The 22,637-nt window shown below is 36.9% G+C and overlaps 1 protein-coding gene and 1 pseudogene across 1 annotated transcript; one reads left to right on the plus strand and one right to left on the minus strand.

The window, feature by feature from the left end:
- The first annotated feature begins 18,242 nt into the window (after nucleotides 1–18,242).
- LOC110892363 lies at nucleotides 18,243–20,904 on the plus strand (annotated as a pseudogene).
- Nucleotides 20,905–21,237: 333 nt separating this feature from the next.
- LOC110893971 (heat shock 70 kDa protein) lies at nucleotides 21,238–22,631 on the minus strand. The gene has a single exon (XM_022141136.2). The coding sequence runs from the start codon at nucleotides 22,467–22,469 to the stop codon at nucleotides 21,435–21,437; it is 1,035 nt and encodes a 344-aa protein (XP_021996828.2). The 5' UTR covers nucleotides 22,470–22,631; the 3' UTR covers nucleotides 21,238–21,434.
- Between the last annotated feature and the right edge of the window lie 6 nt (nucleotides 22,632–22,637).

The raw sequence follows: 22,637 nt of genomic DNA on the forward strand, positions 1-22,637 counted from the left end.
AGAACGCCACTGGTCAAACACCTTTTTCTTTAGTATTTGGGGCAGAAGCAGTGATCCCAACAGAGATGGTGATCCCAACCGCTAGAACAAGTGCTCGTGATCCTGAAGAAAATGCTGCAATCCTGGCTCAGGATTTGGATACTATTGAGGAAGTCAGGGATCTGGCTAGGATAAGGATGGCTAGCTACCAACAAAGAATGGCTGGTGCCTACAACAAAAATGTTAGGATAAGGAAGTTCCAAGTCGGAGATATGGTGTTGAGAAAAACATTCCAAAACACTATTAATCCTGCTGACGGGAAGTTAGCACCAAAATGGGAAGGCCCTTACTTAATTGAAGCTGAAGCAGGAAAGGGGGCATACAGATTGCTAACTATGGAAGGAAACTTGTTACCAAGAGCTTGGAATGCTGTTCACTTAAAGAGATACTTTATGTGAACATGATCCCTCAAGCATATGATCCTCACACTGAAGTATCCTCGAAGGATCCCGATGATGTCAGTGATCCTTACTCTGGTAATGTCCTTATCTTAAAACATTTACATTTCCTTACTTTTTACCAAAGGATAAGGATCCTGTATCCTTCATCCTCTACTCACGAAACATTTGAGTTATGATAGGTCAGGTATCTTCAGCATATCGTCAAAGATCTTCAAAAGCACCGCAGATCCTTGGGTCCAACCCCAGTCATTCTTGGGATTATCCCCAGTTTCCGCCAGCAGCGCACGATGATCCTGATATAGTTCACGTCTTTGGGACCAGTACCCACTTCCGGGGCTGACAACCTCATCGTACTGGCTATACCCAGGATCCTCCGTATAATGGTAGACGTACCATACATCCGTTCCTAAGGTTTCTAACGTTTTCACGTTAGCTAAGGTTTTGACATTTTCATGTCACTAAGTTTGGATAGTCGCCAGTAAGGGCCATACTCCAGTCTACATACGATCCTTTGGGCTTGTCCCCAGTGATCCTCCGGGATCATCCCCAGTTATCCTTTGGGCTTGTCCCCAGTGATCCTCCGGGATCATTCTCGGTTATCCTTTGGGCATGTCCCCAGTTGCTAATTTATCTCTTACATTGGCTTAGTCCCAAGTTATGTTCCGTTTTTTCAGGTTTTCGAAGTTAAACAATTAAGGATCCTTAATCCTTAATATCCATTAAAAGTTTTACTTATGGTTATCCCGATTGAAGGTTAGGATCCTAACTTGGGTCCTCAGGTATGATCCTTGACTATTTTGATTATACTCATTATCCTAACCGACCCTTATACTTTGGCAACCAAACCTATGATCCTTGAACTAAAGTACTTTGAAAATTTTCAATATCAGGATATTTGATCTGGGATCATATCCTAAATTTGGATAACATATTTTCAACTCTTGCCATTTTAAAACAAATATACTACAAAAACAACTAAGAAACAAGAAGATAAGGATAACAACACGAGATAAGCCAGAAAAGTTAAAGTTATATTATTAAACAAAAGGATCATTAACCCTTGCAAAAAGTTGTCAAAATTGCCAACCCACGTTTCTACCAGCAAAACGTGGCCCGTCCACATGGGTTGGCAAAGGGTGTCCATTGTCTATGCGGTCTTAGCATTGTGCAGGAAAGTAAAAGCGGCAGGATCACAAAGGCTTCATCCCCCAAACAGAGGATCCCTCCACCTTTTGTAATCCTACCTATTGTTCAAAGGATCCAGGATCCTTAACCCTAAGAAACTATTGTTCAGAGATTACAGACCATAATTGTTTCAAACCATCAACAACCACAAAAAACTATTACCAAACCTAAAAAATTGGGCTCCGGCCTAGTCAACAATATCCATCATCGCCCAATCATGCAGCCTACACCTTCGCTGCTTCATCACCACCAGCATCTCCACCTTGATCCTTACCAGCATCTCCACCTTCAAGCATAGGGATATCCTCAGCATCATCATCATTCTCCAACTCTGCCAGCCTTGCCTTCCAACCTTCCACGTCCCATGTAACCTTTGTCAAAGGAAGGATCTTGAGCCTCTGCAGCCATCTGCAGCTGGATCTTGTACATGGTTATCGCAGCAGAAACCTTAGCATCCTGGGTGATATCATGCTTCTCGTAGTCAAACTTGATCAATGCTTTGACAGCTTCATCCCTGGTAGCCCGGAGCTCCTTCTCAAGATCGGCTATCTTGAGATCCTTCAGTGCACCCAGCTGGTGGAGGTCGGCAATTTGGCGATCCTGATCTTCAACGTGGTTAACATAAGTCTCTATTTCAGTAAGTTTCTGCAAAAACAACAAGATACGACATCAGACACAGGTGATCCTCAAAAACCATCAGGATAACCCACAGGGGCAGTGATCCTAACCTCGTTGACAGAATCAAGGAATTGCTGACGGAGGAGGGGAAATTCTTGTAGATCTTCAGTAGTCTCCCTCTTCTTCCCCTTGCCTCGAATAGGTGCTTTGGGAGCTGATGCTGAAGGACTGGCAGCAGGAGCCTTCTTCTTTGAAGATGTGACATTGGCAAGATCACTTATCCCAAATTTGGAGGCAGATTTGACAGACTTGGCAGACTTTCCAGCACCTACACAATTCAAAAACAAGATAAGTCCCCTTATTAAATTAAATACTCTTACATAAAACTTACTTTCTATGAGGATACTTACTTGACATTGTGGCAGATGCAGAGGATATCTCTTGAGAATCTTGGATAGTGACTTGGAAGCTTCTAACTTCAGGATCAAGCTTTTTAAAAGCTAACACCCTTTCTCTTGCAGCAGGGGTCAACTTTAAGTGAGCAACGGAAATAGCTGCACAAGAGATAAAAAAAAAGACATTAGTGATCCTCATCATATGAGACAGGACTGATAGTGATCCTTCGAGGATCCTCTACCCTACCATGAGTGGCCCATTCCTTGGGCAGATCCTTCCCATCCGGGATGGAATCCCTTCTAACAAAGAAGAAACGACGCTTCCAGTTTGTGTCATTTTTGGTAACTTTCAAAACAGGGTGATCCTCCCCGGCTTTCCGTTTCAGCAGATACCGGTAAGAACCAAAAGTGGTAAAATCGTAAAGCTCGGCCAACTCCGTCATCCCTAGATCAATCCCTTTCTGCTCAATGATCCTCTCGAAGGTATACAGAACCCTCCAGATCATCGGCATAGCTTGGATATAAGAGATGCCGGTTAAAGAAAAGAAGGATTGGGTGAAGGATGGAAAAGGATATGAATACCCTATGGTGAATGGAGTAGCAGGAAAAGCCACCCAGGTATCCGAAACAGAGTCACTCAGAGCGGTAGGTGTGAAGGACTTGAAAACAGCATTCGCTGGAAAGCAATGACGAATTTTGTCTATGTGAACATCAGTAAAACAGCACCTCTCCGTAGGAGAATCCTTGATAATCCCCTGGCTTTTTAAGGGGCTATCCTTCTTGGAATCCTTGTGTGGAGAATTCCGGAGCAACATGTTTGTGACAAGACGGAAACAGAGTAGAAGCAGAAAACAGAGCAAAGAGAGAAAGAGAAGAATACCTGATCAATCTTCGGTGCAGAATATAAAGGGAGTGTATCTTGAATTTAAATGCAAAATGATCCTAACCCTATCTCCTATTTATAATCATGATTTGCAGGGATTGTCACATCTATGACGTAATGATCACAACGGCTAGTCCATGTGTAACGGCTAGTTATTCGGAGTCGCCCGTTAGAGACAAGATCGAAACAAAATATAACTCGTCTATTTACAATTAACTCCTTATATTTTGGGGGCAATTGTTAGGGCTGGATTTTTAATATAGGTGATCCTTACACGTGATCCTAACCAGTGATCCTTGTTTCTTTGGCAGACAGTGATCCTCAGCCGGACTTCAGGATCAGGATCATGGGACATTATAGGATCCTCATACTAACGATCATCTTCGCTTAATGCAATGTTATTTTTGCAGGAATATCTAGCAGGATACGCTCTAGGCATCATGATCCGGGGACGCGTCTTCACAATTATGGCAAGAGCTTAATTGAAGATAGACGTTGCACAGGATATGGAAACAAGGCTTGATTTATGGGCGGCTATTTAGGCTAGATTGTATCTCATTTCTAAAGGGGTAATGAGCTGAATATTAGTTTAACTACCTAAAATAGGTCACCTACACACATATAAATACCACTCTTCCTCATTCGGAAGAGGGGACACGACATACAACGCAACTCTCACACACTTAGACACTCGAAACAATAGTGATCCTTGTACTCAGCTCATTACTTTCCGAAGTTGTAATCATTTTGTTCTTATATTGAAGTTTGGTGATCGGTAGTTGCCATCACCCGAGGTTTTTTATGCCGGAGATCATATATTGATCAAGGGCTTTTTCCTCGTATAAATCATTGTGTCTTTGCATCTCTATCACGAAAGTGATCCTTTACTTTTATAATTAACCAAGCATCATACCCCGATTACATAAAGTTTGGTTACATTATCCTTGTGTGATTTTTGACCAAAACACCAATATAAAGTTTAACTAAATGTGAAGAGTAAAATGCCAAAATCATCCTTAGGGTTTGGGCGTTTTTGCTTGTTCCATCCAAAATGATATTTTTTTTTTGTAATTGGATCACTAATGTTTCATTTTTTTGTTGTCATTTCCATCTAAATTACTAACTCAGTAAAATGTATCGTTAACTCATGGACGATTTTAGCAATTCCTAAATCTCAGAGACGATTTTGGCAATTTACCTATTTGTTTTTTGTTTTTAATTTTTTTCTTTAAATAAAAAACATTGAATATAATTATAAATATATATATATATATATATATATATATATATATATAGGTTGAGGATCCTGTAAAAAAGGCATAAAGTGTGAGAAAAGTAAGAAAGAATCTACACCATTAGATCTTTGATCTAATGGTTGAGATTAATAGGGACCAAATTGTAAAATTTGATTTATTTTTTGGACTGAATTGAAAATTCTAGGGGTAATAAAGTCTTTATATCCATTCAAAAAATGGAAACTGTAAATCAAAATCCCTACAATATCTCTCTCTCTCTCTCTCCAGATGATCTCCATCTACGATTTTGCTCTCTCTCATAATCAATCTGAAGAAGAAACACGACAGCGGCCAATCGGAAGATCAAACACGACAGCGGCAGCGGCGGCGGTGGTGGTGCGAGCGGCAGCGGCGGTGGTAGTGGTGCGAGCGACAGCGGCGGTGGTGCTGGTGCGAGTGGCAGCGGCGGTGGTGCTGGTGCGAGTGGCAGCGGCGGTGGTGGTGCTGGATCGACAGTGGTGGTGCGGCGGTGGTGGTGCCGGAATTGGCAGTGGTGGTGGTCCTGCGATCTCTTTCTATCTACATCGAACGGCGCCGGAAGTGGAGAAGATGATACGGAGGTGTTATATTCTTTCATTAATGGTGTTTTTTTTTCTTTTATGAATGGTGTTTTTTTTTTCTTTTCTGAATGGTGTTATTTTGTTTCTAAATGGTGTTATTTTGTTTCTGAATGGTGTTATTTTGTTTTTCTGAATGGTGTTATATTTATTTACTGAATGGTGTTATATTCTTGTACTGAATGGTGTTATATTATTTACTGAATGGTGTTATTTTGTTTACTGAATGATGTTATTTTTTGTTTGCTGGATGGTTTTTTTTTTTTTTTTGTTTCTGAATGATGTTATTTTGTTTCTGAATGGTGTTATTTTTTGTTTACTGAATGGTGTTATATCTTGTACTGAATGGTGTTATTTTGTGTACTGAATGGTGTTATATTTTTGTTTACTGAATGGTGTTATATTATTTTCGTAAAAACACCATGAATTGAACTATGAATTTTTTTAAAACACCATGTCATGAACATGGCTCTGATTCTGTGAATGATGAAAAAAAATTAAAATGAATGATGTTATGGACGGTTATATTCCTTAAATCAATGATTTTCTCTCTCCAAATCCTTAAATCAAGGATTACCATATTTGAATTTGTTAATGCATTTACAATCTTACCCTTTCAATTAATTTAGATCTAATGGTTGAGATTCTTTCTTACTTTTCTCACACTTTTGGTCTTTTTTACAATAACTCCACCATATATATATATATATATATACATATGCCACTCATTTATATATACACACTTATTTTTTATAAATTTCTTTTTTTACCTTAAAATAAAATAATAATAATAAATTAATGATGTTTGGTACGACGGAAGAGACGAGTGGTACTGATGTTTGCTACGACGAGTCGACGAGCGGAGATGATGTACGAGTCCCGAGATAGATAGGGTGGTTGTAGCGGCGAAGGTGGCGGTGGTGATGGAGGCGGGGGAGGTGGATAAGAGAGAGTCTGTGTATGGTGTGTGTAAATATATATAATTATAAATGTGTGTGTCTATGTATATATATATTATAATTAATTTCTTATTATTTTTTATTTAAGGGAAAAAAGAAAATTAAAAAATAAATGTGTATATATACGTGTGTATATGTATATATATTTTATGTTTATGATTATTTTATTTAGAGATAAAAAACAAAAGAATAAATGGGTAAATTGTCAAAATCGTCCCTAAGGTTTGGGAATTGCCAAAATCATCCATGAGTAGTTAACGATACGTTTTAGCTAAGTTAGTGATTTGGATGGAAATGACAACAAAAAAGAAACATTATGGGTCACTTTACAAAAAAAAATATTATTTTGGATGGAACTAGCAAAAGTGCCAAAACCTTAGGGACGATTTTGACATTTTACTCAAATATGAAATAAATTTCAAATTTCAAATTTCAATGAAATACAACGTAAATTCATTAGCATTCTAATTAACCCCCAAAAATGTCTTATATATCCAACTACACTAAAAAATACTTGCAATAACCAGTTTTCTGCAATACATTATATGTAATTTAAATAAAATATATTAAAAATAAAATAATCTGGGCTACACCTAGTCTAGCTAACGAGCAAGCCAAACTGAGCCAATCTGGTATGTTACCAAGCGAACCTAGCCAGCTTGGCTCAGTTTCAAACTGAGCTGTATCGGGTAAGATTTTTTCGAGTTAAATTTGAGCGAGCTTTGAGCAAACTCTGATCCATGAGCTTTTTGACAGCCCTAATAGAGGGGAGAAAGGCTAGATAGCTAGATGCACACTTTTTTTCGGAGTTCCATAATGAATTTACCCCTATATATTTATCTTAGTTTTATTTTAAGGCATAGTTATACCCAAATGCGTGGCAGTCTATGCATGTTATCTTCTTCTTAGCTTTGTGTGTTTATGATGTAATTCATACTATTTTTACTTTATCACCACTTACACTCTTTATCAATTACTGTTTTTGATAGCTTACTATTATTATATTGTTAGATCGTTTTGTTCTCCATCAATGGTTCTAGTTTACTTTTCGTGTGTAGATACGGTTTTCTAGAGTTGTAATCTCCTTGTATTTTTTTACCTCAAAGATAGATTTATGATTTGTTTGCATCTCATCATCCTGATATTCATACTAATAGTTTTGCTATTAATGAGATTTTACGGAATAAGGTGGTTTTTCATAACACTAAGGTAGCGTTTGGTATGAAGGAATAGAAGGTGGAATGGAATGGTTCATTCTCATGGAATGAAAAGAAACATGTTTGGTTATCATGGGGTAATGGAATGAAGCATTCCAAAGAATGTAACTCCTTCTAAATATAACAATTTTCATTCCTTGGTAAAGGGATGTTTTTTTTTCATTCCTTCAAGGAATGGAATGAAATATAAATTTATTATTATTAATATTATTATTATTATTATTAGTATTATTATTATTATTATTATATTTATGTTTATATTTATATTAATACTAATATTAATATATATAAAAAATGTTAGTATTAATTATTTTACCATTATTATTAGTATTATTATTATTATTATTATTGAGGCAATTTTATTTTTGTCGTTTTTAATACAACTGTATTTCGTTAGTTCTTTTTTTTTATCAAAATGTACAAAGTAGTGATTCATTCTATTCACATATGTGTAACCAAACATCACAATGGAATGGAATGATCCATTTCATTCCATTGTCCATTCCATTACCTCGTCCATTCCATTCTCTCATCCATTCCATTACCCCATACCAAACAGACCCTAAGACACTACGAGTATGAATGAAACTATAGAAATTGTTTATACCAATCAAATCCACACTGATTGGTTGGGTTACACTATTTAGAATTGTATTTACACCAAGATTTGACATATAATTTATTTTCATTTTTTTACAAAGGTTTATTTTAAATATAACGTTATATATAATTTTTATATACCTTACAATCGGATTTTTATTTATACTTTGTATATATAACATTTACCAAAAGTAGATTGTAAGTGTAAATTACTATTCATAATGAGTATCAGTTTTACAACATATGGTACAAGAGTGTAATGCAGTTAGAGGCACATGTCCTTCCTCACTCTTTCCGAAAGAAACCCTAAAACATATCAACACAACAAAGGTCGTAATGAGCATGTGAGATGATGTAATCCGCATACCCATGGCTCTCGGCAGTGTTGTGTTAGGTGGAGAGAGGAGACAACCTATTGGTGTTAGCTTCTCACCACCGAAGGCCATGAGGGGGGAACACCACCATGACACCATACATCCATCGTCGTTGATTGAAGCCAGAAACTAACGCCTTCCTTCACTGGAAAGCCCGTCAAATAGATGTCAATCATCTTAGATCCATTCTTGCCTATTTAAACTCATCCTAGGGTTAAGACCCGCCCGCATTGTGGGGCGGGGACATCGTAAACATTGAATGGATTAGTCCAAACGTTATATGATGCATTAACCATATGAAAACACACATTTCGACGTATCCATTTGAACTCAATGTAACCTGTATAAGCATTGTGATTGGATTAAACGTAAAGTAAATCAAATTCACAATCATAACGTATTATATGTGACCAAACTCATACATAGTAAACGTAACGGGTATGAAGGAAAATATGCACATGTAATCGAAAGGGATTAATTAGAGCTTTCGAAAAAAGAGGAGAAAAAGAAACCATAATTTGACTCCACTCGGTTCAAAACATACATAAAATAAACACGAAAACAAATTATATTTGACCTGAATCATTATCTAAAAAAGTTTACGTCGAAATGTATAACTTGAATTTATACCAAAACGTACATAAAAATATACACGTAAAAATGGTTTCTTTAAACGAAAATGTATCATATTTGACCTGACTCATCTATAAAAAAAAGTTTACGTCGGAATGTAGAACAAATCATATTTATACATACACGTACATAAAATAGGCACGTAAAAAATAGTTTTTAAGTAAAGGAACTATAGGGGTAAACCGAAACAAAATATTAGTAAAAATTTTAATAGGTTAAAAAGTTCGTAAAACCGTGCCAAGTAGCACCAATGCCACAACGACATCGACTCTCAACATCGTAAAAATAAAATAGATAAAATGGTAAAAATTACACTGAACGAAAAGCAGACTTAAAAACGTTGAACCACGCACACCCGTTACAGTGTGTTATTGCGAAGAAATTAACCAGAAACGTAAAATGTAGAAAATAATAACTTAGTCGATCTAGGACCTGCCCGTTGGGATGAACTTTTCAAACGAGAAAAAATGGACACGTTGCGACGGGTTTGTCAAATTTGAAAAAATAGAGCAAAAAACGTTGAACCTCACATGCACGCTACGAGATGTTAACTCGTAAAATTTAAAACGAAACGTAAAACGAAAAACTTGCGAAAGACAAAAAGTATGGGGGACCAAAGTTGTAAATAATAAAGTGTTGTGTTAAATTATAAAAGATGGAAAACTTTAGGTTAAAAGTAAAAAAAAATAAAAGAGGTCAAAATACAAAATATGAAAATGTTTGGGTTAAAAGTGAAAGTTCAAAGTTTTTTTTTTTTTTTTTGAAAAATCCCCAAAGCTTGGGGTACAACGCACAATGCAACCAAAAGTTGCTAATTTATAACATGGTAATAAGTTAGAATTGTCTACGTATCTTAACCATCGGTATCCGCATTCGTAGATTTACCTTTTTCCGACTTGTCCTACCACTGCATGCGTCTAATCCTTTATGCCGATGAATTTTACCATCGTTGTCACTAATTGTTTAGTGAGAGAAAAGAACAGGTTGCATGCATGTCTTTCGTCCCCCAAACTTCATTTTATGTAAGATCTAACCCCAAAATCTCTAGCGGAGGAGAAACTGTTAACAAGCAGGGAAAGCCTTCATCCACAGCCTGTTTTTTAACTCACAAACTCAAGGGTATCATGTGGTTTTTTTTTTTTTTTTTGCAATGTTTTATCCTAAAGATAAATCTTTATAAATTAATAAATAAAAAACGGAAGACCAAATCAGTAGCACATGAAAATCATCAGACTACAAAATATAATTTAACAGATTAAAACACAATAAAAAACAGAAAGTTCAATGTAAAAACACTTTAAAGAAATGAATCTTTCGATTGCTATACCGAGTGTCGTGTCATATCGGAAAACAAGCCAATATGATACCGACCGATTGTCTGCCGCAATACTTGGAGAATTCAACTAATTTATATACTATTAATTTGAAAAATGTTTGTGCATAGTGGTTTGTACATGATGCTTAATGAGTGTTTTGTGCATAGTTTTGTTGTACATGATGCTTAGTGGTGTTGTACCCCATGTTTTGGGGTTTTTAAAAAAAAATGATGTTTCACTTTAAACCCAAAACTACTTGATTTTGTAGTTTTAACCCAAAAGTTTATAGTTTTTTCAATTTTACCTCACAACTTTTTTACTTTCAACTTTGATCCCCTATGTTTTTTCATATTTTGCAAAAATTTTCGTTTTACGTTTAGATATAAATTTTGCGACTTAACACGGCATAATGTGTGTGTGTGGTTCAACGATTTTACGTTTTGTTATACGCTTCGTTCTAAATTTTGCGAGTTAACATGGGCAACATACGTGTGTGGTTCAGTGTGTTTACGTCGTCTATTTTTTTTCTGTTTAATAAGTTCGTCACACCGTGCAAGTCCTAAACCGAGTTAGTTATTATTTTCTATTTTTATATGTCGGTCTAATTTTTTCCACGTTAAGACACCACAACTTCAATGTTGGTGGTCGTTGGCTATAGTATGACATTGGTGCTATTTATCACGGTTTTACACCCCCGCCGCAACGCGGGAAGCTTAATACGATAGGTTATTTATATGGATACAAGTCATGTAACGTAGTAATTATGATACCATTAATTGTATTGAGATTATTTGGTAAATTACTTATTTGTATAAGATAGTAATAAAGACTTAACCGACAAAAACATCTTTAACACATTGTAAATGTGAATCTAATCAACAACATGTCAATTTCGTTAGCCGCGACGCAACGCGCGCGAGTCAATCTTCTAGTTCAATATGAATTTAATAAAAATGGGGTTGTATCAAAATAAAATCTATTTGATACATATACATGCTCATTTACTGAAACACACACACATGTATATTTTATTAAGCATCAAATAAAGCCCACAAAGTTGAACCAGTGAAATGGTAGAAGATAAATCAAGGTTCAATAATCTTGATGTGGGATAGGGTTTTCTATAGCGATAGATTAAGGAAAAAAATATTAGAGCATCCCAATAGCTAACAGTCGGACTCGGTCCGTATTTCAGATTCACAAAGCGAATATGAAGTCGTGTTGGAGGTGATGATCACATCAGGTCTGGTCCGGTATACCGGACTTGTCCGAAAGGCTTGGGTTGTCCATAAGCCACCCCAACGGTCATTTATAAAAAAATAATTAATTTAAATTTTAAATTCAAAACTATTCAACCACTTCACCTTTAAATTAAACTTAACCAAATTCACACCCACCCACATTTCACTCTCAATTCACTCACAACAACCCTCAAACTCTACTTTACTTTCACTATAAACAATTCCTACAAACCACACCAAAATCTCATCCATGGATGACCAAAGATATTTATGAGAAATACTAGAATCCAACTCAATGCCGAACCCGAACCTTACTGATAACATCCCCACTACTATCACTCTCGACCATGGTCACATAATTCGCTAGTTGAGCCACGATCTTCGATCCAGTTCGAACGATCTCAATCGCGGTACGTTCGCGATCCAGGATCGACCCGGATCGCGATTTCAAAGTTAAAATTGGCGTTCCCAACTCATCAATTCAACCGTATTAGGTGCTATCGGGATCGCGATTTGCTTGAATTCGGAACGTGTATACAAATACGTTGGAACGTCGAACCAAACCTGAAGATGGAAAGTCGGACAAAAAAAACAATTTCTGGCTGAAACCAGGAAGAGCAGCGGCTGCGTTTTAAGCCTTCTAGGGTTTTAATATAATAAGTTTAGGTGTTTTAACTTTTAGCCCCTCTATCTTTCAGTAGTTCATATTTAATCCTTAAAACTTGTAAAGTTTATATAAAAAGTGTAAAATTAGTTTGTTTATTTTAAAATTTAACCCTCTCTATCTTCACTACTTTACATTTTATACTTAAACTTATAATAGCACTTAATTATGTAATCTGTTTTGAAATTTGAAGTTTGGAGTTACTTATGAAATATGATCCAAAATAATAGCACTTGGTATAATTGGTACATCGTACCGCATGATATGGTACATCGTACCGAAACGATCCGAAATGAGTCTACCCCCCTTCGTACCGGATTTTAGGGACCTAGCGAATTGCGATCCCGTACCACGCCCGTACCGGAGCGTACCGCGAACCATGTGACTATGCTCTCGACCTTGTTTTCTCCTAGTTCTAAATGAATTTGGCTCCACCTACTAGCTGATACAACCTGATGTTATACCTACCCACTTCCGGAACTACGGATATCTTACATAACCAGGTGTTGTACCACCCGGTTACCCCTACTACACTCTGGGTTTCAACCCTACTTTCCAATAGGGTGTTTCGATCAACACTCCAAACACCCAATCATCTGGTACATCTACTCCATCTCCGTCATCAGGCCGAAGAAAGAAGAGAAATCAAGTTTATGCACGTACTTTTAATCCTAAAGTTGTAATTCACAAATGATCGGTCAAAGTAGACTAGGAAGCTCTTACACAACCTTACATTCATATATCAACTTGCCCAGTTGAAGGAAAGAATCAAATATGTACGGACTACTGGTGGCGTATCCACAAGTATTTATGTCAGGAACAATATTTTGAGAATCGTACCGGACCGAGGGTTGGGCCGGCCGGAACGGCGACTATAAACATGAGTAGTTCGGTTAAGGGTAGTAAAATTGCCTGAGGGATGGCCGACGGCCATACAAGAAATTCGATGAAAATAACGGTTGGGACGAATCATCAAATAACACTCTACAAATCTGGTCTACAAACTGAAGTAAACTTCATATCTTAACCGCTCTCAGCAAAGTGAAGCAACTCCACAAAATCAAAACCAAAATTAACACAAGTTACACCAGTTAACTCGTATTTGGTTTCATCAGAAATGGTGAATATTGGAATCCAAAGGAAGCAACGTTTGATCGGAGCTTATGCCTTATTTGTCGTAGGAGCTCAGTATAGCCAGTCTCTTCGTATTTCACTCTTCAAGTTTGAGTGTTAAACCATTGTAGGTATACAACTTCTTAGGTAGAAATAGTTTTTTCATTAATGGTTGGGAGACATAAATTACATTTACAGTTTTGAAAGGCTCAATGAGTTTATAATTAGCCAATGAGGTGGTGGTGGAGTGGTAAGGGAGAGACTTGGTGTTCTGAGGGACCCAAGTTCGATTCCTGCCCTCTACATTATTTTCTACGGCACCTGGTGATGATGGGAGACTAGGCGAATAGGTGGAGATCGCTAGTTCGATCCTTGAACTGAGCGGGTTTTACCTCAACGCAATGTCGTGCCTTCGGGCGAGTGTGCACGGGCTTCGGGGGTAGGTGAGGGTTTTCCCCGGTTCGGAGACGAGTGTATCCCGATGTGGTGAATTTCGCCAGTAGCCCATTTGAAGGATTCGTTATAATTAATTATTGTATATATTTGCAATTTATTTCTTTATTTACCTTTTGTCTTTCATATTTTTTAAGTTAGTTATATTATATATTAATACCATCTCAACAACATAAGTTAAACTTATTACAATATGTGAATTATAATATACATTTTCTTATTTTGTATCATTTATATTTAGTATATTATATAATTTAATTTGGTTCTTAAAATGGTTTGACTGGTCGAACTGGTTCGACAAGTGAACCAGTAACGAGGCTAATTTGTTTTTCGGTCTAGTTTTAAAATCATTGGCCAGGAATATAGAATTCCGCATAAACGAATCCCCAAAATTTTATCATCCCACTTGTAAGACATTTTTCATCGATTCAAAGTGTTTACGTCACCCGATGTTTATACACACACAACACAAGTCACAAGCAAAGTACCCCCAATGTCTCCTATAGCTAACTATAACTAAGTAAATTCACGTGTAACACATGATAGATTTAGTACATAATACAAGGATCAGTTAGGTGTCGTAAGTAAAGAAGTTACACAACTAGATAAATTTCAGGTGTAACTCATGATAGACTTAATACAAAATATAAGGACATATAAGACGTCACAAGTAAAGAAGTTAAACAACTAAGAGAACTATCAACACATCGTAAAGAGTAGCATCACATACATTTCGTACAACCCATCGATTATGGTAGCATATGCACCAATGTTACGTCCACTTTCGAATACCTATATAAAAAGAGATAACGTGTGTGTATGCACCAAAGAGCCTTTGGTCTAGTGGTACTAATGTGTTGAAAAAATATATTTATCCTCAAGTGGTAAGGATTTAAGTCTTATGTTAGACAAAATATATAGATTTAGAAGTAAGTCTAGAGGAAGTATGAGTTAACCTTTCACACATACGTATTATGTCTTGGGACATAGCCCCACCACCATCTAGGTCCCCCACCATCATTATCATAGCATAAATATAATAGACAAGATTTAAAATATATCACACTCCTCGAATATTGGCCTTGGTGGCCTTGGTCTGGTCCAACAAGGGCAATAATCAAGGAGTAAATGAAGGGGATCATTTAATTATCATTTCCTATTTATGTATATTTATGTGGTGTTTGTTTTTTCTAAAAAAGACTGTGCAGGCTCTTCTGTCTGCGCCACACAGACCACGTGCAGACATAGACATCTGCAGACTGTTTGTTTTCCCGAAGACGTTTCATTAAAAAACATCTGCGCGAGCTCTTCTTGGTGCAGACTTGGCCCAACCACTTTTAAGATCTTCTAAGGTCTGCAAAAGGGGGTCTGCAAAGGGTTAAACACCACCGTCCACCACCCACCACCCACCGCCCACGTCCAATTATTTAAGAATGGTGAAGATTACAAAACAAACAAACTTGCTCGATCAAGAGATCGCCAAATTGATTTAACCTTAGATACACCATGAATTTGACAAGTCCAGAAATATATTGCCTCATGGTCATAAAGGATTTTGTGCAACTATGTTTACCGGACTTCGTTGTGGAACTTGTTGCTAAAAGGGTCTAATGATCCAATCATTGAGCTACCAACTTCTAAAACATATGGTTCCTAATGAGTATAACAATTGCATCGAATTCCCAATTCACCAAGATGCCTCTCAACTGATTGGGAATCATGTATATGTTTTGGATCTAAGTATGTATAATTGTAAGAATTTGTACACATACGATAATAATCTAAAAAAACATACAATCTTAAGACACTTGTCTTGATTTATATGGTATTGTTTATAATGTAAGAATTTGTACACATACGATAATAATCTAAAAAAACATACAATCTTAACATACTTGTCTTGTTTTATATGATATTGTTTATAATATAATAAAGTTGGTCTAAAATGTATCGTATGATCAAATTGCTTGTTTTGATGTTTTAAAAGAAAACAAGCACATACTCTACTTTTCCTCCTATTATAACATTCAGAATTGGCATAACTTTTGAATATAGTAATTATATATTATATATGGATCCCATTAAGTGTAACCAATCCTGAATCAACCTCTACCGTTGGATTTGGCTGAGATTAAATCTCAGCCACTTAAACTCTCAAAATTAACTGCCATGATGGCGGTTCTCGACAGTTACTTGCAATTTTAGCAGGTTACCAAATAACTCCCCACTATCCCTCTCCTCCCATATAATTCTCGTATAGTGGAAGAGATTTTAGGGTTCTTTATCCATATCGAACTGTCACTCACACACATTTCACTATCTTTTCTGAAACCCACCAGACCACTGTGTTCGCAGAATCGCAGCCCTCCGGTGAACCACTGTGAATCGCCGTTCCTGAATCACCCCACCATCGAACATGTTAGTGCAAAATCAAACTTCAGTTTGAACAAAGAAGTGATTTGGGTGATGGTTATGTAATTTCTAAGGGGCGCAAAATCAAACACTGATTTGAACAGAAGGAAAAAATTATCGCATGTAACTCTTATGTTGAGTTGAGAGATGGGGACGACGACGGCAATATGGTAGGTCCTAAACTAACAGAACCGACAATTTGCTGTAATGGGTATCGTTTTCTATATCCAAGTTAAATTGGTTGATTTTTCGATGGATTTGTTTGTGGTAGTGATGATTTATGCAGGTTGATGTCTCCTTCGTGGATTTGGTTGTAGTGGTTTTTGATTTCTGCAGTTTTCCCAACAACGCCATTGCTAATTTGGTCATCATCCCTCCACGTTGTTTAATTGATCAGATCTTCATCCGGCCAACAAAACTGTTCTTACTTCTTTATCACATGCTCACATCCGTCTACAACTTCATCGACAAGTTTTCTACAACTGTACTTATCTTTTGTATTCAAGCACTAATCAATGAATTTGTAACACACACACACACATATGTATATTGAGGGGTTAATTGTGCAGGAACTTTTCAATCATCTATTGAAGCTGGTACTTTGTTGGAGAGAGTAGACGCGTTTGATGTGAATGGGAACTCGGGTTTGATTTCTGATTTGTGGACGGATCAGAAGGCCGGTGTTTCATTTGCACATCTTTATGGGTATGCATCAATATTCCTCAAGCTCAAAAAAGTAAGATATCTGTGTTGATCACAAGATGTGTAGTCCTAATTGTTTAATTTTGGTTTTCAGCTATGTTGTATTTTTTTGTTATTTTACACAATATTTTCATAGATTTATGCTGATTATGTAAAGCTGTTTTCTTTTAGCTGTTAAATTGGGGTTTGCACATTTTAAGTATGATCGTATGTGTTGAATAAAAGCACATTATGCAGCTGAGCTTATAGATGTGTGCCGAGGAGACCCTTACAGAGGACTATGTGTTTGCTGGATACAATTAGACAGTTGAGGGGCTTAAGGTATGCCTTAAAAACTGTATATAATGTTCTCATAATTCAAACCCAAAATTTGAACTTATATTCGGTTCATATTTTCTTATTTATTAAGTAGTTAGAAATAGTGTCTGATTCCAATTATTTTGAACTTTCTTTTGTAGGAGTCCCGAGATACGTATCATTATCGCAGATTTCAACCTTCGCCAAAGAGGAGGTAAATCTTTTATAGTTGTGACGCCCTTGAAGATGAAATCGTAAAAAGTTTTTTGTTTTTTTATTTAAATTATACAGGTACGTAGAAAATGACAGCATTTTATTACACAGACCATTGCATCATTGAATGCTATTAAATTTTTTTTTCTATTTTATCCAAAATTTCTATCATTATGATTAGTTATGCCTGATAAACAGTGAGGCCCTTGCAAAATCCATAAATTGTTTTATAAGTACATCAGCCATCCTTTTTGTCATTTATTGTTCAAAGTCTACTTCACCGATGAATTTTTTTTTATAGTTTCATTTGGTTGTTTTTGTAAAGATTTTGTTGAGATGAGGCATCTACTTTCATTTGGTTCTTTCTTTATCAAGCAAGTTTTAAGCATTCAGGGACTCTTTGGGTGACATTGTATCTGTTGGATAACTCGACGTGTTCCATTTATAACCAAGCTTTTGTTAACCATTCGAACTATTACAATACCTGTCATCCTTGCATACTTTGATGACTTATGCATCTTAGTAGACATGTAAGGAAAAGAAAAGGAATTTGAAATGGCGCGTTCTTGATTGTTATATATTTTACTAATAAAGTAACAAAAAGGGTATTTTTTGGCATTTGTTCTTCTTAAAGAACATCAGTTCGACTAAATTACATTTTAAATGTTGCAGGAAATGTCGGCTCCTGTTGTCGATGGGAATGAAGCAGAAGCTGGTCACATCATATCAACCACAATCGGAGGCAAGAATGGAGAACCGAAACAGGTACGCTTTATTTCGTATAGAGTTTTGTGTTAAAATCGCATCACTGATCTGAATCTTGTATTCGGTTCTTGAAAGCGAGTCCTATTGGTCAACTGTAACACGTTTGATTGGTCAATCCTGTAGGGACTGGATCTTTTGGAACTGTTTTCCAGGTACACGAATAGTGTTTCTTTCTTTTAAACTTATCATATATGTGTTTTACTATTTTTTTTTCTAATCTTTTACTATTTCAGGCAAAATGCTTAGAAACTGGAGAAACCGTTGCGATAAAAAAGGTTTTACAAGACCGAAGATACAAGAACCGCGAGTTGCAATTAATGCGCGTGATGGACCACCCAAACGTTGTTTCCTTAAAACATTGTTTCTTTTCTACTACAAGCAGAGACGAGGTTTTTTTAAACGTAGTCATGGAATACGTCCCGGAGACGATTTATCGAGTTTTAAAACATCATGAAAATCTACACATATCAAGTGAGTTTTACTTTTTTTCCTTCATCACGATGGCCGGTTTTGTTTCTTTCTTTTAACGGGGACTAACGAGTAAACGCTTCAGATCTTTAGGGGCCTGGCGTACATGCACATGGTTACCGGAGTATGCCACAGGGAGTTGAAACCTCAGAAACGTTTTGGTGAGATTATTTTTTCTTTGTTTTTATGAGTAAAGTACACAGATGATCCCTGTGGTTAATCAAAATTTTGGATTTAGTCCCTAGCTTTCCAAAAGTACATGGATGGTCCTATTGCACTTTATAATGCATTTAGTCCTCAACTTTTGCCAAAAGTACACGGATGGTCCTTATGGGGATTTAGATGTCATATTTGAGATTCTGCAAAAAGAAAGTTATTAAAAGTATTTTTTTTTTATTGGGATTTAGACGTCATATTTAACCATATATTTGACTGTGGTTAGGTGAGGGGAGAACTGAACATATCATACATATGTTCACGTTTCTATCGTGCACCAGAACTCATTTTTGGCGCTACTGAATACACCACTTCAATCGATATTTGGTCTGCTGGTTGCATTCTGGCCGAACTTCTTCTCGGACAGGTTCGCAACTTAAACAACCGTTGTCATAACATTTCAATAACCATTTACTAAAATTAATGTTCTTACAGCCACTATTTCTCGGAGAAAATGCGGTGGATCAGCTTGTGAAGATCATCAAGGTGCAGTAATCAATCAATAAGTCAATAACTATATAAAATCTGATCTTAATATCTTATAATAATTTTATAATTTCTTATGGTTGGTTTATATCAGGTTTTGGGCACACCAACTCGAGAAGAAATCCGTTGCATTAACCCGAACTACAACGATTTCATATTTCCGCAAATTAAGGCTCATCCATGGTATAAGGTATGTATGATTTAGTAGCTGCTGATTTATATAAATTTAATGTGACGTGTAATCTATTTTCTGTTTGTTTATTGTTTGTTTTAAGGTTTTTCACAAGCGGATGCCTCCTGAAGCAATTGATCTCGCTTCTCGCCTTCTACAGTACTCTCCAAGTCTTCGCTGCAATGCTGTAAGTTTATTTTAAATATAGTCATGATATATTAATATATTATATTAATTAATTAGTTAATTTACTCTTAATTTTTGAACTATTATTAGCTTGAAGCGATAGCACATCCGTTTTTTGATGAGCTGCGCCAACCTAATGTTCACCTACCAAATGGCCGACCGTTACCTCCTCTCTTCGACTTCAAACAAGAGGTATTGTACATGTTAGTCGATTCATTATTATTATTATTGTTATTATTTATTTATTTTTATATTCTTTTTGGCGGTTATTTTAGCAGGAGCATCTATGGAGCTTATCAACAGGTTAATTCCGGATTATGTGAAAAAGCAAATGGATATGCAGGTTCCGCAGGGTGTTGTGGGGTCATAGATATTTAAGTTAGGCCCTGTTCTGTGTATGTGTTGTTTATTTTCTGTACTGTTTCTCGGGTTTTACAGCATAATACAGCATACGCTGGCCCTGTTCTATAATCATAGAATTCCACCGTTCAAAAAAAAAAAAAATTAGGCCTTGATTGATGTAGACGTTAATTTCCCGTCCAACGGATTTTATATTGAAGAGATCGGACGGTTGAGATTGGTTCTGGCAGCGGTTGAGTTTTCCGCTGTCTATAGTATATATACTATAGACACATAAAGTTTCCACGGGAAAGTAGGGGTTTTAAATGGCTCAGAACCAGACCATACCGAACCGAACATGACCATGACCGGAACCACAACCATTAATTAAACTGTAAGTATCATAATTGAGAACCGGACCAGAAGGAAGTTGTCGTTCCCGGGTTTCATGGGTCGGGCAGGTCGATCCTCATGGGCCAGATGCCTTGGTCCGTTTAAGGTTCTTGGCTGCCATTGTTAATACAAATATTTGTTGCAATGCAATTGCAAGTGTAAGTTACTTGTGGAGCTGTTTATTTTTATATTATAACATAGATATGTTCTTAGAGTTGAGATTTTGTACTTTCTATCGTTTTGTGGTTGTAACCGTTGACGTTCATTTTCCTTATATAAATTAAAGAATGGTGTTTTTTTTGTCATGTTAAATTTTGTGTACGCTTAATATAGGTTAACTTTGTTTATCACGTTGTTCATACATATATACATTTTTTTTTTTGCAATCTGACCCTTTTATTTCTTTATGTTCATAGGTTCATTCATGTTGTTAGTATAAATTACATTGACGTAACCCGTCCACCGGACGGGTATTAAACTAGTTATTTGTTGGTCTTATTACTTTATTATTAAATCATTAAAGTTGATTTGTGTGTATGTATTAGGCTATTAGTGCATTTCCATATAGGATGTGGTATTTATTTATTTCTTTATATCTAAGTCTAGTACTGTAGTATATTATGTTAATATTTGTGTAACTATTGATAATTTCAACTTCTTTTGTTAACTTATTCTTTTGAAAACTTATAATGTATACACATAACATTGCTTTAACAGAAAACACTTGTTGCTTATTTAATATCCAACAACAACATTAGTACACACAAAACAGAATATTACCAACTAAAACTATTAAACACAACAACTTCAAAGTTCAAACTGTACATGTAACACCACCATACTTAATCAACCTCCTCAATCTTCGGCCCCGCGCCACCGCCACCGCCACTGCTAGTGCCACTGCTAGTGCCACCGTCACCCATCGGAACATCACCAGCACCCGCACCAGCACCACCATCTTGATACATCTTAGCTATAATGGGGTTGCACACACCTTCTAATTCCTTCAACTTATCCTCCAATTCATCCACTTCCGCCAGTTGATTCTTCTCTAGCCACTCCAACCCGTCGGCCACCGCCTTTTCGATTGTCCCTTTATCGTCCGCGGATAACTTAGCCGCGAACTTCTCATCCTTCACCGTGTTCCTCATGTTGTACGCGTAATTCTCTAGCGCGTTCCTCGCTTCCACCTTCTTCTTCACCTCCTCGTCCTCCGCCTTGTATCGCTCGGCTTCTTGCACCATTCGCTCGATCTCGTCTTTGCTTAATCTCCCCTTGTCGTTCGTTATCGTGATTTTGTTTTTAACCCCCGCGGTTTTATCTTCCGCGGACACGTTTAAGATCCCATTCGCGTCGATATCGAATGTTACATTGATCTGAGGTACACCTCTCGGGGCCGGAGGGATTCCGGTTAGCTCGAATTTGCCAAGGAGGTTGTTATCTTTCGTTTGCGCGCGTTCGCCTTCGTAAACTTGGATCAAAACTCCCGGTTGATTGTCCGAATAAGTCGAGAAAATTTGCTCTTTTTTCGTCGGAATTGTGGTGTTTCGCGGGATTAAAACGGTCATCACACCGCCAGCAGTCTCCAGACCGAGACTTAACGGTGCGACATCGAGGAGGAGAAGGTCTTGAACCTTCTCATCTCCTTCGCCCGTTAAAATCGCGGCCTGGACGGCCGCGCCGTACGCGACCGCCTCGTCAGGATTTATACTCTTGCAAAGCTCTTTCCCGTTAAAGAAATCAGTTAAAAGCTGCAGAACTTTCGGGATTCGTGTCGAACCGCCAACAAGGACCACCTCGTGAATCGAACCCTTATCCATTTTCGCATCTTTCAAGCATTTCTCCACCGGATCCATACATTTTCTAAACAAATCCATGCACAATTCCTCGAATCTCGCTCGAGTAATTGTCGCATGGAAGTCGATTCCTTCGAATAAAGAATCGACTTCTATAATGGTTTGCGTCGAAGAGGACAACGCCCTCTTCGCACGCTCACACGCGGTCCTCAACCGCCTTAAGGACCGCGCGTTACCACTAATATCCTT

Source organism: Helianthus annuus, unplaced genomic scaffold, assembly GCF_002127325.2.
Source record: "Helianthus annuus cultivar XRQ/B unplaced genomic scaffold, HanXRQr2.0-SUNRISE HanXRQChr00c096, whole genome shotgun sequence".
Lineage (NCBI taxonomy): Eukaryota > Viridiplantae > Streptophyta > Magnoliopsida > Asterales > Asteraceae > Helianthus > Helianthus annuus.

Coding starts and splice junctions, on each gene's coding strand:
- LOC110893971 (XM_022141136.2), bottom strand. CDS start 22,469: ATGGATTTGTTTAGAAAATGTATGGATCCGGTGGAGAAATGCTTGAAA.